At 42.2% G+C, this 18,851-nt stretch overlaps 2 protein-coding genes across 7 annotated transcripts in view; one reads left to right on the top strand and one right to left on the bottom strand.

The window, feature by feature from the left end:
* fzd3a (frizzled class receptor 3a) overlaps positions 1-14,282 on the top strand; it is a 37,569-nt gene extending 23,287 nt beyond the window's left edge. Inside the window, exons 4-7 of the mRNA XM_060915705.1 lie at positions 5,274-5,422; positions 5,630-5,872; positions 13,624-13,626; positions 14,027-14,282. Coding sequence (XP_060771688.1) covers positions 5,274-5,422; positions 5,630-5,872; positions 13,624-13,626; positions 14,027-14,282 — 651 coding nt within the window. The remainder of the gene's footprint in view (positions 1-5,273; positions 5,423-5,629; positions 5,873-13,623; positions 13,627-14,026) is intronic.
* Positions 14,283-14,696: 414 nt separating this feature from the next.
* cdc42bpab (CDC42 binding protein kinase alpha (DMPK-like) b) overlaps positions 14,697-18,851 on the bottom strand; it is a 160,571-nt gene continuing 156,416 nt past the window's right edge. For all 6 annotated transcript variants that reach the window (XM_060917456.1, XM_060917460.1, XM_060917459.1 and 3 more), the window contains one exon: positions 14,697-17,732. In XM_060917456.1, the coding sequence (XP_060773439.1) occupies positions 17,601-17,732 (132 nt within the window). In that variant the 3' untranslated portion in view covers positions 14,697-17,600. The remainder of the gene's footprint in view (positions 17,733-18,851) is intronic.

The following is an 18,851-nucleotide window of genomic DNA, read 5'->3' as shown; positions in this document are numbered from 1 at the left end:
TTAATTAGAAAAATGTTATTCAGTCAGTGATGTACTGTAATAAACTTACCATAATGGATGTAACATCACTGCGGTACCCACAAGCCTCAAGCAAACTCCTCGTCTTTTTCATTAGCTCTTAATAATTAAATACACTCACACACATGCATTCAAGCACTTACGCTCTCTCTCTCTCTCTCTCTCTCTCTCTCTCTCTCTCACACACACACACACACACACACACACACACACACACACAGAGTCTGTCTTTTCTCTATCTCCATGAGAATATTCCTTATGGAAATGTGTATAAAGGCCCCCAAAATAGATAACAGTGAAAGATTTAATATAAATATTTTATATTACCATTTTTTGTCATGTACTAATTTGCCCAGATTCAATATAGTCTGAAAAATGTAGAGTATAAAGCAGATTTTAATAGATAATATGAATTTGGTGAATTAGATAAACATGAGAAGCTGTATGTGTGTGTATACAACTTGAATTCCCTACAAAACAGAAAGGCAGCTGGGATTAGAAAGGACCGCTTACGCTGATTTGTACCGACTCCCTACACCAACCTAAATCACATAGTATCACATAACAAAGGGAAAGGATAACTTCGTCGTAATAGACAGTACATTTACTGTATTATTCATTCATCCATTCTCCATAACCGCTTATCCTGTGCAGGGTCGCAGGCAAGCTGGAGCCTATCCCAACTGACTACGGGTGAGAGGCGGGATACACTCTGGACAAGTCATCAGGTCATCACAGGGCTGACACATAGACACAGACAACCATTCACACTCACGGTCAATTTAGAGTCACCAGTTCACCTAACCTGCATGTCTTTGGGGGAAACCGGAGCACCCGGAGGAAACCCACGGGGACACAGGGAGAACATGCAAACTCTGCACAGAAAGGCCCTCGCCGGCCCCAGGGCTCGAACCCAGAACCTTCTTGCTGTGAGGCAACAGTGCTAACCACTACACCACCATGCCACCACTGTATTATTTATAGTAATTATAGTCTGTAGTGAATTAATTTCATGGTGAGGTTGTGCCCCAAGATATGTGGATGTATTGTCTGTTTATCTACTTTATTTGATCTATTCTGTATCTACACAGACAGCTATACGAGGCAGGACTCAACTACCAGCATGCTTTAAAAATGACTGCATAAAAATTTTGAATTTGAAAAATATTCCTCAGGAATTCTGTAGGTACAGGAAACAATTCAGGGTTGTAAATGAAGCCAGAGTCTCTCCTACCCCTTTTTGAACAACAGGGAATGGATTCTTGAACCGGTTCCATTCAGGATTCTTTGACCCTTGGCGCCAGCTAGTGATCCAGCCCGCATTTCCACCAGTTTTGAGTGCAACCTTTGTAATCAAGGATGCGTCATGAACGGAGGATGTTGCACAATTCACAACGGGAGTAAATAGTTAGTAGCAAGATGTTCGAGCGCCTTGATTACCTCTGAGCTTTTGTTTTGTTATTGCGGACATTTGTTTTCGGTCCATTTGTTTTCTGAAGATGTACCCTTTTCCGTTGCGTTCTCCATTGCTGCGCTCCACTTCCTCTCCAAACTAATGACACCCACTGATGTCATCACAGTTCATGCTGGAAAAAAAAGCTATATTTTAGTTAAAGCTGGGAACCAAGTTCTCAGGTTCTGAACCAACTTATTTTTGGTCGAAATGCTCTGAACGGTTCAAAATTTAGTGCATGAACAAGAGCAGAACCTGTATCCTGTTGTTCGAAAAGGGGCATTATTGGCAGACATATGGCCTTAATGTGGGGCGGCACGGTGGTGTAGTGGTTAGCGCTGTCGCCTCACAGCAAGAAGGTCCGGGTTCGAGCCCGTGGCCGGGAAGGGCCTTTCTGTGTGGAGTTTGCATGTTCTCCCCGTGTCCGTGTGGGTTTCCTCCGGGTGCTCCGGTTTTCCCCACAGTCCAAAGACTTGCAGGTTAGGTTAACTGGTGACTCTAAATTGACCGTAGGTGTGAATGTGAGTGTGAATGGTTGTCTGTGTCTATGTGTCAGCCCTGTGATGGCCTGGTGACTTGTCCAGGGTGTACCCCGCCTCTCGCCCGTAGTCAGCTGGGATAGGCTCCAGCTTGCCTGCGACCCTGTAGAACAGGATAAAGCGGCTAGAGATAATGAGATGAGATGGCCTCAATGTTAAATTAAAATGAACAATTTCAGTGTGCAGACACTGGTTCCTAAAACCCTGAGCAGGATAAAGCAGTTAATAAGTATGAATGAAGCACATTCAGTTCCAGAATTATCAGTCTTATTTAAACCATCTTTACCAAAAGGTATAAATGCCTTTGTGGTTAGTTTAACCTTACACTGAAAATATGAAATACTTTTAATTGAAGTAAATTTATAGCAAGAAGCTTAAAAAAAAAGCTTTTAACAAAACTGTGTCACAAATATTGGCATCCCTAGAATTCCTACATACAAAACAGCACTGAAGCACATTCCCATTTTTATAAATTTGACTTTTGTGAGTGTTTGACTTCTTGTTTTGCTGGGTATAAATATGAGGTGACACTCTTGACTCTTCATCAACATGGGGAAGATTCAAGAATACACGAGTGAACCAAGACAAATTTGTGTCTGAAAATGTGCATATCCACTGTTAGAACAATAATTAAGAAATTGAAATCCTCAGCTTGCACTACTTGTGTTCCTCTTTAACAGGGTTTTATCTTGATATTATTCTTAGACCGATTTGTACTAGTTTGTGGATGTGTTTTTGGTGGAGACTATAGAGCACTTCTGTACATCGCTCTGGATAAAGGCCAGACACTGCAAATGTAAACACATTGCTGTTATGTTTGCAGATGCAAGGGTGCCAATAATTGTTAATATTCAATGGGAGAATAAGCTCATAAACCGTAAAGATGTTTTTCATCATTCCCTCCCCCCCACACACATCTTTACCTAAAGGTGCCAATAATTCTGGAGCTGACCAGAAATACTGTATATAAACAGAAGGACAGTAATTTAGTGCATCATTTGCTTCTCCATTCCAAAGTCACCCAAGGCACTGTGATAAATCACGGAAACTTTGATTCAATTCAGTCCAGCTCCTTTCAGAAATATGATAGATTTGGGATATTTTTATTCAAAAAATTCTCATCTAGTATTGCTGGGTTTCAGTCATGTGACTTAGCAGTTTCACCAGAAGTGAAATAGCTGGTGGTCTAAATGGCTGCCGTAGTGCAAACAACTAGCGATAACTTATTAGAGTATGTGTCATGATCCTACCTGGTGGCTTCTCTCTTCAGGTAACATCTCCACTCAGCATTACCGGCCACACCCGCACTCACTTCCTCTTATTAACTTTCAGTGACTGTCATTGGCTGTTGCCGATCACCTGCTTCCCCCCGTGTGTATTTAAGCTGTCTGCTCTCCAGCCCCGACTAACCCGACCTGCCTTCTGTCCCGTTGACTCTGCCTCTTGCCTGCCCCTCTTGTACCTTCGCCTGATCTCCAGCTCGCTCAGCCCTGCTGCTAGCCTGCCTCTCCATCTGCCTGGTTTGGCTCTCTAACTCTTGCCTACTGAGGGACTGCTCGCTGGGAGACCGCCTGAAACCCAAGCACTGTCAGCCTACTGCCACAGCTCTCTGACTATGCCAGATTCTGTCAGATCTCAGAAGCTAAGCAGGGTCGGGCCCAGTCAGTACTTGGATGGGAGACCTCAGATGTCACCTCCAGCCGTTCCTGCCTCTCAGTTCTCCTGCCACTGGACTTCACCCACACATATTCTCCCTTTTCCCTTGTTATTAATAAACTGTAGTTTGAGCGTAATTGATCTCCTCTCCTGTTTGTACCGTGACGGTATGCTCGTAATCTAGAAGCCACTGCTCATTTTAGATATATTCAGAAGATTGCTGTGTACAATGGAATCGACCCCTACGGTCTGGGAAAGAAGGATTTATCATACGATCTAGAAAACTACCCTTCAGTTGAGTTCCCTGACATCTTGAACTATCTGGTGTTGCAGACATCCTTCTACACCACAAAACAGATGAAAGCGTGGAAGAGTTTGGAGGTTTACAACTTTTTTTTGTATGTGGCTGGGTAAAGGACCTCGGTATCAAGTCGCTGCCGAATGAATCCTGTATTGTTTTTGCCTGTGTAAGTTAGTTTTTTTTTTTAAGCTTTTCGTTCGCGTCTTTACAACGAAGCGCCGCAAGTTGAAGTGTAAACAAACAGTTCGCTTGATTCTCACTTGTGTTGGCTCTTATCTCTCAGGTAAATCATTCACAAAGACCATCAGAAACCCTTTTAAAGACCTGGATCTTAGTTAAACAAGACGGAGAAGTGATCACGGCACATTGTAACTGTATGGCTGGGGAAGAATTTTGTCGCGACTTTCATACATATGGACTTTGTGAGGAGCAAACAAAGAAACAGTTGGAGACTTTAGCACTTCGTGACTAAAAAAGTACCGTAAAATAACGACACACAGCAAGAAAAGTAGTTGGAAAACACTACGGACATGGCTGAGAGGGAGATACAAACCTTTCATCAAGTGATCACTGCAAACTCGAGCATGCTTTGACTCGGCTCCTTTCGATTTTGGTGAGAGGTTCAAAAGCCACCTTTCTCAATGTCTTTTTGTGAAATCCTGTGTTCGTTCACCCTTTTTTATTAATTCATGGCAAACCCTGAAGAAACTTTTATCAGTTTCATGGGTTGATCGATTCCAACAACCTAAAACAACGCAATCAAAGTCCTTCCCATACTATGTGGCGCATAGGGCGGCGCCGATCTCCATAGCCCTCGGCCTCTTGCATAGCTAGGGTTGCAGTGAGGGGCTAGTCCTCTGGTAACTGCAAGAGTTTGACTCCCCACTCACATCTGTATTGCAGTGTGCCTTGCCAGATGGCAGTACTGTAGGTACCATTTTTACAATGGTCTTTGGTATGACCCAACCGTGAGTAGAACTCACGATCTCCTAATCGAGAGGTGGACACGCTAACCACTAGGCCAACTCGCGGTAAAAACAACGCAAGCGTAAGGCATTTTTCATGCGAGCAATGCACCTTCTTTGTACAAACACTTTGTCAACTGAGCTTTGGTAGACCACCAGCTAAAGTTTTGAATAACTAATAAGGCGGATGCGACGTCACATGAAACCCAGCAATTGCGCCTAATAAATTAAGGGCATTTAGGAAAAGATTTAAGGTGTCACTTGCTGTCATCAGCAACCTTATTATATTTATAAAATTAAATATTATATGCTATCTAAGTGTTAGATTGGTGTCCGTACAGGTGGAGCAGATGAGCAGGCCGAATGTCGCCCTCTTCCTCGTTAAGTACTTGATGATGCTGGTAGTGGGAATCCCTTCTGTCTTTTGGGTGGGCAGTAAGAAGACCTGTTTTGAGTGGGCCAGCTTCTTTCATGGCCATCACCAAAAAGAGTGAGTCTCTTGAAGAAATAAGCTATCCCTGAAATATAAGAACAGTATCCAGTATCGAATACATTTTCAAGGATTATGCCAATGACAATTGCAAATTATAAACACGAGCACTCCCTTTTTGTCTTCCCCTGCTCTTGTATTTCTCCATTCCTTCTCCTCTTCTATGTTCTTTCTCTGTCTTTTTTTTTTCTCCTTTCCACACCGCAGTGTGGTGCACGACAGTAGACAGGTGCTGCAGGAACCTGACTTTACTCAGCTGCTGCTGCGTGAACCTGGAGTTACCGTGGTGCGCCAATCCCGTGGCACCTCCACACAGGGCACCTCCACCCATGCCTCCTCCACACACCTGGCCATGCTGGACGAGGAACACAGCGGTAGCAGCCGTCCGAGCAGCATGCACAGCAAAGCCAGCAGTTTCCATAGTAACCGGCGCCAGTCTCATGATGGCAGGTGAGAGAGCATGAACTGATTACGGAGCAGCCTGACTGGATTTTTGAAGTTTTATACAGAAATGTTTGAGTGGCGTGAGTATTTGATGAGCAGAGTTCTCAGGCTTCACTCCTCGAGAGCCGTTTTGAACAGTTATTTTGGTTTAATAACAGGCTTGACACTGAACAAGGCAAAATGACAAAGTGAAGTGTTGTAATCTGTCTTACTGTCGTCATTCGAGAGAACCTGGACAATGTAGTTCAGCTAGCTGAGCATGTGAGTAAATGTTCTATCTGAACTCATCCTGGACATTTGCATGGGCTTATAAAGCTCTAAATGGATAGAAATTCGTAGGGTTTGTAAGGTCGACTAAACACGGGCTTCATTACAAAAATTGTATGCTTTTAAAAAAATTAAAAAATCAGACAAAGGAAGCAATATATTTGAGTGACAGCAGTATTACAGAGGAGTGAGCACACGGAAGTGAAACTGTTTTTTTTGTTTCCTTTCTTAGTTTAGCTTGCTTCTCTCATATTTTCATTGTGAGATTAAGCTAATTAACCACAAACATTTTTCCTAATCTTTTTACTCAAGGGTGCAAATAATTCTGGAGCTGATTGTATTGCTTCAGTCCATTGTACTTACGTAAGCTGATTTCCTTCCCCGAGTTCCTATCGTTCCAGTGCCTTGGCTCGGAAAAATGCGGTTGCCCAGAACAAGGTTATATTTGTCTCTGAATTTGATAAATATACATTATTAATAAATTGTACATATATTATTATTGTGTGATTAACAATGAGAGATGATGTACAATACAAATAACTGGTTTGTTTTTAAAATTTATTTTTATAATGGTATTATCAGGGCAGCACGGTGGTGTAGTGGTTAGCGCTGTCGCCTCACAGCAAGAAGGTCCGGGTTCGAGCCCCGTGGCCGGCGAGGGCCTTTCTGTGCGGAGTTTGCATGTTCTCCCCGTGTCTGCGTGGGTTTCCTCCGGGTGCTCCGGTTTCCCCCACAGTCCAAAGACATGCAGGTTAGGTTAACTGGTGACTCTAAATTGACCGTAGGTGTGAATGTTTGTCTGTGTCTATGTGTCAGCCCTGTGATGACCTGGCGACTTGTCCAGGGTGTACCCCGCCTTTCGCCCGTAGTCAGCTGGGATAGGCTCCAGCTTGCCTGCGACCCTGTAGAAGAGCAATTCCAGCGTTATGGACGTGACACTTGAACTCAAAATGGCAACAAATGACCCAGTGCATGTTTTATTGTCTCCCAGTATTTAAACAGGTGTTGCATATTTTAAGGCTGTACCATACTGGAGAAGTGATAGAACAAGAACAATTCCCATAGTACATCTAGGGCATGCCAGAAAATGCCAATAAAAGATGCGTTATGGATGTAACAGAAAAAGTATCACTTTTCTTGGGTGACTGTACATTTTTATCAAACTCTGTGAAATTGTAAACCTAATGTCGAAATGGAGATATCCATTTGATAGAGGGGTCCAAGGTGAATATTAAAAAATCTTTGTTTAAAATATTTTGTATTTCATGCAGAGTTTCGGAAGGAAAAGTCAGCGTTATGGATGTGACGAAATTCCGTTATGGATGTGACGCGTCTGAAATGGACATGGCATATGTTTAGAAAATCAGCAATTTAACCACCATAACCCTTTGAAAAACTCTCTAAATATCAGCTAAAACTATCAAAGTTCTTAAATAATATTTAGGATGGCTATTGTTTTGCTGTTTTGTGGATTTTAGCATACATTTCTGTGGCTTGTGGCAATAATATAGAATTGTACATGATCAAAGTTGATTTTAGCTTGGGTTTTACATTATAAGAAAGAAAGACTGACATATTAAGGCGAAGGGAACAATTCTTGTGACAAATTGGTTCAACTTATTCACATCTGTAAAATACAGGCCTAGGTGATATCTCTGGGAGTGGTTTTGATGTATTACATGTTGCTTTATTTTTGCATGGTGAGGTTGACATTTACATGGAATTGCCCAGAACAGGATAAAGCGGCTACAGATAATGAGATGAGATGGTATTATCATGTTAGAAAATTTGGGATGAAACAAGCTTGTAGTACTCATGCCCTAATTTTAAGGACTCGGAACTTGACTTGGACTTGAGCACTGATGACTCGCACTTGGACTCGGATTTTTTCTTTATTTTTTGAAACGTCATAATAATTTGGTATAATATATTTATATCTACATTAATTTTTGTACTAATTTTGTGCAAGAGTGTCACACCTGTGCGCCTTGGCGTGTGCATCAGATAGACTCTTGGGCACACTCCGGACAGCTGTGCGTGCCAAGCGGACTCTCGCATGTACGCCGTAAATGACTTGCACCTGCACAGGATTAAAGGCAATCAGCACGCCGATATAAAAACTGTGAAAACGCACTTACTTTGCGAAGTATTGAGTTGCGTTGCTGACACTTCACCGAGCCTTATTTCCTTGTTTGGTTTCCTGATCCCTGATTTCCTGTTTCTTGTCTTTGATTCTGCCTCATCTACGATAGCCTGTTTGTGACTCGCTTGACCTGTTTCACTGTTTTACGAGTTTGCCTGCTATTCTGGATTGTTTACCTGTCTTCACTTGTATTAATAAACACGCCTTCTGCACTTACATCCGTCTCCCAACCATCTCTGACAGAATACTTTGCACTCCCTGACAAAGAGAATGCATATTCACCTGTTCAGGAACAAACTAATGTTAATGGTGCTAAAACAGCCACCGTCAAATGGTGCAATTGGAGTCTTGTTCTCGGACTCGACTTGAAATTTTTTTTAATGACATGAACTTGGGCGGCACGGTGGTGTAGTGGTTAGCGCTGTCGCCTCACAGCAAGAAGGTCCGGGTTCAAGCCCCGTGGCCAGCGAGGGCCTTTCTGTGTGGAGTTTGCATGTTCTCCCCGTGTCCGCGTGGGTTTCCTCCGGGTGCTCCGGTTTCCCCCACAGTCCAAAGACATGCAGGTTAGGTTAACTGGTGACTCTAAATTGACCGTAGGTGTGAAATGTGAGTGTGAATGGTTGTCTGTGTCTATGTGTCAGCCCTGTGATGACCTGGCGACTTGTCCAGGGTGTACCCCGCCTTTCGCCTGTAGTCAGCTGGGATAGGCTCCAGCTCCCCTGCAACCCTGTAGAACAGGATAAAGCGGCTAGAGATGATGAGATGAGATGAGACTTGAACTTGACTCAGACTTGAACACTGGGAACTCAAGACTGGACTCGGACTCGAGGTTTAGTGACTCGACTACAATACTGGGCTGAAGTCAGGGTTCCCACAGGTCATGGAATTTCTGGAATGTCATGGAAGTCTATTCCAGACATGAAAAGTCAGGGGATTTGATCATTTTGGGCCAAGTCATAGAATATCAGGGAATTTTGTTTGTCGCATGTTTAAATTTTAGTTGCCTTTTTTGACCAAATGGCAATATTTTCCATGCAGTATTTCATGAGATTTAAGCAGTAAAAACTAATTTTTGTACTTAAACATCTGTGAATTAGTAAATAAAGCTCGCAAATTGATGGGTTTAAAACACTGTGGCTGATTTTTTTTTGTTTGCTCGGCATAAAGGCTGCCTGTTTTTCTGTTCATTATAGGTCATGGAAATTCAGCTTTTTAGTCAGTGAAAGTCAGGGAACTTGACATTTGACTTGGAGTGGGAACCCTGTGAAATCTGCAGAATTACATTACAAATCTGTTAAAACACCTTTTCGCAACACTAAGATACATGTCAAGTTTGACCAAGTAGAATGTAATGCAAAGAGAATTCGATTCACTTTGTGCGCCACCGTATTGCTGTGATGTCAGGTTTGTTTATGTCAGAGGATTTGGGTTCGAAGGATTTTGCCCAAGTTCCTGACTTGGAATTCAGCCTTGAATGACCTTTTCCATATCGGAGGTCAAATTTTTTTCTCAGGTCCGAGTACTATGTATTGCAGCATAAAGTCTAAAGTCGTTCCCGTGCCATGCCCTGGTCTTCCCAGGGAGTCTCCCATCCCAGTACTAACCAGACCTTTAAGGTACATCTCTGTTTCCGTAGCCCTCGGCCTCTCGCCTATACAGCTAGGGTTACAGTGGGGCACACATGCAAACTCCTCACCTTTCGGCGAAATTCGCCGTTTTGGTCCCAAAATAGGTCACTTGTGTGAATCGTGTAGATCTAAAGTTTTTTTTTTTTTTTTTGGGGGGGGGGGGGGGGGGGGGGTAGGCAGGCTATTATTGTTGCCAAATATTTCACTTACAAGGTTACAGCCAATCAAGATAAAGTTACGAACACGCGCTTCTTTTCCATTGGAGTTCTGATGCTGGTGCGCAACCCACTGCTGGTTGCCAGTCCTCGCTTACGAATATTCCACAGATTCAGACCGCAAAGTCACCTTTTTATAGAGAGATCTGGCAACCTCATCTCGCGACTGGATCTGAGCATACCAATGGAACAGTTTCCAGCGTGCTCGGGGGTGAATAACCATGGGCGGATCTACCGGGGTGGCATAGGGTGGCAAATGCCACCCTAAAAGCCTTGCCACCCCTGCTGCCACCTCAGTTGGCAGCGACGAATTCAAAGAAAAATTACGGCCAATTTGACACTTACGTGCGCGAATTTCCAATGTCCGACTGCGGCGAATGCAGCACGAGATAACGCCAGAGATTGGTTGTTTTGGAAAATTGAGAGGCGCGAAGCGAGGGAGCCAGGAGTCGCGAGGAAAGGAGACACGGGAGGACAGAGGTAAAAGCTGATTAACTGTCTATCAAGAAATGAAATTATAATGAATGAACAGTGCTAGTTGCGATGCTGATTTTGAGAGGATAAAAATCAGGTTGGAGAACGTTATTTAGCTAACTATACATGTAAGGCCAAAAAAAAAGTGTGTTTCCGGTAACCCGACCGATCGAGAATTTCCGCGTCGAAATTGCCGACCGTAAAGTTTTTATTACAAATTTCCCTCGATATTTTAGCATAAGCGGCGTTAGTTTGTCATAATTTTTTGTTTCAACGCATTCAAGTTGTGAAAGAAACGATAAAAAGTAAAATGTTTCGCCACTTCTATCAGCCCTCCTGCATAAACATGGAAGCACACTTGTATACTGAAGGAGGAAGGGAAAACTGAGCCAAGCTGCCATTTTGAATCCTCATTCAAGGCTGTAATGCAAATTGCTTCCTCTTCAATATACAAGTGCACTTCCATGGCAGGAAAAACACTACGTTTTGCCGCCTATGTAGTCCCCTATTTATACAAATAGGAGTCATTCAGGATCCAGCCATGTTTTTGCTCGACCCAAGTTCTACAGTAGGCTAGGCCGTCTGCTTTTAATGGAAGTAGCCTAGCCTAGGACGTTAAACCATATTTTCACGTTATTTCTTGATAAGGTGTTTTCACGTTATTACATGAAAATATCATGAAATAACGTGATAATTTTGTATCATGAAATTACGTGATGTTATATTACATGATAAATATATTGTAAAAACGTGATAACTTTGTTAAAATCAGTACTACGTTAAAACAGCTGAAATTTTAGTTCTAACAGCCACAGGAAACAGCACAGCGGGGTCACAGGGAGTCTCTTGACTCTGAAAAAAAGGGTGTTTTTCTTTCTATGTTAGACTTGCTGGGTAATCATAACCCCATCATTAAAAAAAGACTTGAACAACAAGCTAAAAATGCAAAATACACAAGTAAAACAATACAGAATGAAATACTTGAGTGCTTGGCTGCAATGGTCAAAGAGGAAATCATCCAGGAAGTTAAAACGAGCAAGCAGTTTTCAGTTATTGTTGATGAAACTAAAGATGTTCAGAAAAAAGAGCAAATGTCATTTGTTCTGAGATATTTTTACAACGGTGTGGTTCATGAAAGCTTTCTGGAGTTTGAAGTGGCAGAACACCTGGATGCCACCGCCTTACGTGACAAGATTATATGCTTCCTTGAGAAACATGGGCTGGAGTACAAGAAAAGCCTTGTAGGACAGGGCTACGATGGCGCAGCAGTGAAGCGTGGGGCACATGCAGGTGTTCAAGCAAAAATAAAAGAAGTAGCCAAACATGCCTTCAGATAGCAAACACACTTTTTGTGTCTCTGTGTACTATCCAGTTCTGGATAACATGATTGGAGAAATATTTTCTAACACAAATTGTAACATTATGCAGGGTGTCCAGGCACTAAATCCATTAAGTCCAACTTTTTTGAGAGAGGAGGCTGTTCTGCTATTGGCTGAAGCTTATGATTCAAATATTGAGGCTCTTAAACATGAGTTACATCAGACGAGGAGAGTACTAGACAGAAAAAAGGGGGAACAGGAGAGTCCTACCACTCTCATGGAGTTCACTCAGTTTTTGGACCCATACCAAGATGGTTTTTTTTGAGTTGTTCAGGTTGTGTAAAATAGCGGTTGTCTTGCCTGTAAGCAGTGCATCCTGTGAATGAAGTTTTTCATCTCTCAGACTCATAAAGACTTATTTGCGGTCAACCATGACAGAAAAGAGACCATCAAGTTTGGCTGTACTCAGCATTGAATCAAAGCGCACAAAAGCATTAGATCTTGATAAATTTGTGAAGCGTTTTGCTGAGCAACATGGAAATCGCCGCATTCAGCTGTTGTAGGCATGACAAGTTCATGTTATGCTCACTGGTGAGCCTTTACAAAGCGTGAGAAAATAAAACTATAAAATGTGACACTGGTGTAAATGGTTTAAATTATGCTGAACTTGAAGCAGTGTTGTTATTGTTGTTTTTTAGTGTCTGTTCTTTTGCATATACAGTATAAAACTGTCCAGAAACGGTATAGACCTCATCTGAGAATGTGTGTTCTTCATGAACAATAAAAGCATGAGATTAAGTTTGTCTGTATGAGTTTGTAAATGGCAGCCCGTGCCCTTTTGTAGTGTGTACATACTATTTGTCGTCTAACTGTGATTAAATTCAGTAATATATACACGTCTGTAATACGTTGCCACCCCTCAAAAATTCCTGCCCCCCTCTTGCCACCCAATAAATATTTTTCTAGATCCGCCCCTGACTGTGTTGTACACAGGGGTGAAAATTAACTTCACAAAATATCAAACTTTACCGGCCACTGACAAATAAATGGTACAATTTACCAGCCACTCAACAGTAACTTATTAAGACATGTTTATGGAAAGTTATTTTGTACTGTATTAAATTCAAGATGTCACTGGTTGCGGGCGGCACGGTGGTGTAGTGGTTAGCGCTGTCGCCTCACAGCAAGAAAGTCCTGGGTTCGAGCCCCAGGGCCAGCGAGGGCCTTTCTGTGTGGAGTTTGCATGTTCTCCCCGTGTCCGCGTGGGTTTCCTCCGGGTGCTCCGGTTTCCCCCACAGTCCAAAGACATGCAGGTTAGGTTAACTGGTGACTCTAAATTGACCGTAGGTGTGAGTGTGAATGGTTGTCTGTGTCTATGTGTCAGCCCTGTGATGACCTGGCGACTTGTCCAGGGTGTACCCCGCCTTTCGTCCGTAGTCAGCTGGGATAGGCTCCAGCTTGCCTGCGACCCTGTAGAAGGATAAAGCGGCTAGAGATAATGAGATGAGATGAGATGTCACTGGTTGCAATTTTTTTTGTAACGTAGACTACGAAATGTACTTTTGCACGCATGCCGTGTGTCCGTGCACCCTTCTCACCTTTTTCACCCCTGACCAGTTTGCATGCCTGGTGGGGGGCCAGTCCTCTGGTAACTGTGAGAGTTTAACTCCCCACTCGCATCTGTATTGCAGCGTGCCTTGCCAGATGGCAGCAGGTACCATTTTTATGATGGCCTTTGGTATGACCCGACCGCGAGTAGAACTCGCGATCTCCCGCTCGAGAGGCGGACACGCTAAGCACAAGGCCAACTCGCAGTATATTGCAGCACAAGTCCTCACGGGAATATGTAAACAGACGGACACAGTCATTGAGTCATATGCATTTATGTAATGCATTGTTCACTTCTCCATTCCTAAGTCATCAGTGTCACTGTGGAACGATGGACTGGAGTCGCACCTGTTCAGAAGAGAATTATAGCTGGAAGTCAATTCTGTCGGAAGGCCATCAACGAGTTCATATACAGTTATCAGAGTAAAGTGAAAAGCAAACAGGATGTAGCTCAGCGCTGTAGAAACAGTTCACCTGCTCTGCGTTGTGTCCGTTTCCCAATGCAGGTACACAGCATGTAGTGTCCACGGTGCAGATGGGCTCCGCCTCCCCCACGTCAGTGCATCCCACCTGCACGAGCAGCTTCAGCAAAGCAGCACAGCTCGATTGGAGAGTCAATCACGACACGGTGGATCACAGCGCCTAGACAACCAGTCACACCATGCCAGCATCCGGGACCTCAGCAGCACGCAGCTCATGGCCCATAGCGGCCCTGTTAACGGTACCCACTCTGCCTCAGAGGAAGGTGGGGCCACTTCTTGAACTTTACAAACACCAAGTTTGTAAGTTTACTCATGAGGTTTTTCCTGTGCATGGATATCAAACAGAGCTGCAAACCCTAGATGCAGCAGGAACTTTAGGAAAGCTCTCCGATCAAAGAGCTTCAGTGTCAACAGGGTAAACACTAAGGGCTTTCGCTATGTTATCTTTTTAATACTGTATTGAAGCACTTGTTGCTTTATGTTCAGGCTTAGACTTTTGTGTATGTTTTTGAAGAACCTTTATAACCTTTATACCGTAGAGGGAACCAAGTTTATGTTCCACTGTTCCTCTATTGCACTTTGTGTAGACTTTCTTGGATTTAGACCAACACCTTGTACACATCCAGTACGTCTTCCTCCTGAAGATCCACTTGATAGCTCACATAATTAAGTACAACAGGAGAGGGTGATGACTGAATGTTTTATTGGTGATAAACATTTGGCATGTAAAGAGCAGTATTACAGAACAGACAGACTGAAACCCAATGACTTGCTGCAAATGGAGAATCATTTGATGTAGAATAATTTAGAATAAACTGATCAGTAAACTTGTCTCACTTTTTTTTTTTTTAATAGTTTTCGGATAGGAGTAACATTTGGTCTTGAACAGTAATTCTTCTCATTTGTAGTCTCTCACCAACTTGAAGTAGATCTCAGTTGTGTACAATTTTTTTATAAACTGTGACATTTGACCTTTTTGTACAGGACCAGTGTTATTTCTCAGCCAAATCAAATAACCGAACAGAACAAAATCCCCAGTGTCACACCACAGATTTGACATTTATAGAAATACATCAAATTCAATCCATAGATCTTCTGATCTTGCGCTTGATATCTGTGCAAAAAATTGCCAGGAGTGAGCTCTCGTCAGGAAAACCTTTCAAAAGTGTAACAAAATATAATACAACCCTGTAACAGAACCAAGAAATGAACACACTCGGCATGCAAAACTGTACAAATCATTTCAAAACACAATGTGATGCATATAATTATATGCAAAGGAAGCGAATGTGGATTACTGCAGAAATGTCACTAACTGTGAAGGAAGGAACGGCTGACTTATGGCTTTCTTCACATGCTCATATGAGCTACTGCTCAAACAGTTTTGCGAATCCTGAGTTATGAGCTGGGATGTAAATTTGCACTGGAGAAGGGGCGCCAATTATTCAGCAACATAGTAAAACTGAACTCTACTGATCAAGTGAAAATTGCATTGAAACAGGAGTCAGTGAAATTGAAATGGCTTCCAGGAAAGAAAGCTTGTAGTAACTAACTGTAGTATTTTGCACATAATCACATCAGGTCCCAGAGCAAAAGCTTGTGTCCATGTGTGAAGGCCTTTAGTGGGGAGTTTAACTACCTGTACATTCTATAGACCACTTCAGTGAGTTTAACATGTTATACACTCACTGGCCACTTTATTAGGCCATACACCTCCTGTTTGATGCAGTTCTCTAATCAGCCAATCCCTTGACAGCAGCACAATGCATCAAATCATGCAGATACAAATCAAGAGCTTCAGTTAATGTTCACTTCAAACATCAGAATGGGAAAAATTGTGATGGGTGTCAGTTTAAGCCGGATGGACTGTTTTGAGTATTTCAGAAACTGCTGCTCTCCTTGGGTTTTCTCACACAACAGACTGGTGCAAAAAACATTGAGTGAGCGACAGTTCTGTGAGTGGAAACGCCTTGTTGATAAGAGCACAGAGGAAAATGGCCAGATTGGTTCGAGCTGCCAGGAAGGATATAGCAACTCATATAATCACTCTTTACAACTGTGGTGAGCAGAAAAGACCACACTGGGTTCCACCCCTGCCAGCCAAGAACAGGAATCTTCGAATCAAGAACACGTTCCTATTAAAGTGGCCGGTGAGTGTATAATTAAGATGCCATCTCGAAAGATCGTTGGCCACAAGGCAAGTCTAATTAATGTTGACTTACTCTGCAAAGTTGTGCAGCTTGCCTTCATAATCAAGTGGAACCTGTTCAGAATATTTGCAGTAAATATACAATTAAATATCAGAATCAAAACACACACATGTTTCTTTTTGCTTAAAAACACCTTCAACATTTGCTTATCTTTCTTAAGCTGGAAATGTACAAATATGGGCGGAAATATGTTCCAACCAATAAATTATATGAATATTCAAACCTTGTTTTGGTTGATACATATTATCATCTCTTATAATAGACTTTTTTTTTGGGGGGGGCAGATGCTTTAATTCTACTCATGGAAAATGAAAATATATTTTTTTCGCAACACACTGATCAATTTTTCTGCAAGATATAAAATAAAAACTTTGCAGTTTTCAGGAATCAGGTTTAAAAAAAAAAGTTGAAATTAAATAATGCAGGTAAAATGCAGCTAAAATTATAAACTGATGGTTTCTTTGTTTTTCTGTCTACAGAATTTCCTTATTCTATATTATACTATACTTTCAGCCTATGTACATTATTGTGATGGAATTCTGACAATCACTGGTTAGTGGTGTCCTGTAGAAGGCTTCGACTGAACAAAACTCATCAAAATGAAACACTTCTGGTCTGAAACCATGTCCTGTTCTCTGTAGTGTATATAGTGCTTGACTTTTGGAATCCTACATTTTGTAGTCGTGTCTGGCAGCACAGTGGTGAGTATCCAGTGCACTCGTGAAACCCCTCAGCAGGGATGTAGATAGCGACTCCAACAATATCAGGATTGGTGTAGTTTAAAGGTGGCGTGTGACCTGTATCGTGTATTATTAATATGGTGTGGTCTGAGAGCATCGGGAGTGTGGGGTGGGTAGCAAACGTGTACGTCGGCTAAGAGCAAGCTGTAGCCAATCGGAATGGCAGTTTAAGTAGTAATCAGGTCTCCAGACTCATCACATTCTAGAACCAAAAAAAAAAAAACTAAGACAATTTTCTCCCCACAGTTACGGTGATTGGTATAGTCCACAGTTGAAGTGCGTGAAAAAACAAACAAACTGTTCCTAAAGAGCTAATATTGGACTGAGAAATAAATAGTTCACCCCAAATCCCAGTTTATATACAACCACTAGTACAAGTTCAAATTTAGTGCGTCTGTGAAATGGCTCAGGTCCGACTCGCACTTTGAGCGGAATTCCAATGGATGTCCTGCCCCCCCACACACACACACACGCACGCACACAGACACACACAGCCCTGCTGACAGCCACACATCCTCCCCTCATATATTTTCCTCCCTTGAGAAGCTGGATAAATAAGGAGAGATGATCCAATAGTGCTTGCTTGTTATTTATATGGGCGGGTACGCAGGGCCAGGACACGCCACCATTAGTCCTGTGATGCATCCATCATGTGTCCCAGCCCACACGGTCCGTGCTCTCCAAGGAGAGAGACTTGGTCTTGTGCGGTGATGCAGGACTGGGCGGGCTGCTGAAGGTCGAGCTGTTGGAGGCAGTGGAGTGGCGTGGCGAGTCCGAGTCCTGCAAGTCCCGATAAAACCAAAGCGTTAACCAAGAAGTGTTGGCTACATGCTGCTTCCAGTTTTCATCTTTGTGGCCGAACTATCTAATAAAGCCATCGTATCATTTTATACCACTGTGAGTTCAAGTGAAAAGACAGGCAAAGTGTCCTTCACAACAACCTGTGTGAACGTTTCGGACTACTGATGGTACTTAGAAAACAGCACTCGTCTGTCCCAGCTCATAATAATTACATTTTACCATGAAATATCATTTTTTCCATTTATAATCAATCAATTTATCATCTCACACTTGAAACATCCCTTTTCAGTGTACAAAAAAAGTACATTTTAGTTCCAATCATTCACTCAACCCTGTTACCTGAACACATTCACCCCTGTGAAATACTGTATTTGAAATATTCCACAAGTCACATGTTCAACAGGAAGTTGCATCATGGTATTGTGGTTAACGAAGTCACTTTGAAAGTATGACTCTGTTACCCAATATAATAAAAATAATAATAAATTTTAAACTTAAAACAAGTTTGTTTGTTTTTCTCCCCATGTTACAAGAGCTAAATGCTGTTGAGGCCTGAAATCAGCACAATCACAACACATAACTGCAGCTACACAAAAGAAGCAGAGGCGCAGATTATAATCAGTGTATTATAAACAGTACAGCTCCGAAAGGTGCGTATGAGATGCATATTTAAAGCTTCAATCTGCACATGCATAAATATTTGAGGTGTGCCTTCATATTTTCTCAAAGGATCAGTTTATATCCTTTGAAATCCCAGCCTTCATGTGGAATGAACGAATATGGATGAGAGCTGTGACTAGCTCAGTGCTCTCACGATGCACAATGTGTTCTTACACATTATTTACTCATTTTTCAACATCAAGATCAATAAACATAGCAGAATACCAAAGCCAAGATTGGCAGTTAACGTAAAATAATTACAAGCTTTAATTTGCTTTGCCAAAAAATAACTGATGTTAAGTACTTTCATTCCAGAACATATGAAACTATTATTGGTACTGTTTTTCTTCCATTCTTTTTTTTTTATTTTTAAAAGCTAGACAGCCTTTGGATTTCATAAAATCGGTGAAATTTAGTTCCCTCTGAAATTTGGTCATT

The sequence above is a fragment of the Neoarius graeffei genome, chromosome 3 (genome assembly GCF_027579695.1).
Source record: "Neoarius graeffei isolate fNeoGra1 chromosome 3, fNeoGra1.pri, whole genome shotgun sequence".
NCBI classification, from domain to species: Eukaryota; Metazoa; Chordata; class Actinopteri; order Siluriformes; family Ariidae; genus Neoarius; species Neoarius graeffei.
This window is presented reverse-complemented; position numbering and strand designations above follow the sequence as displayed.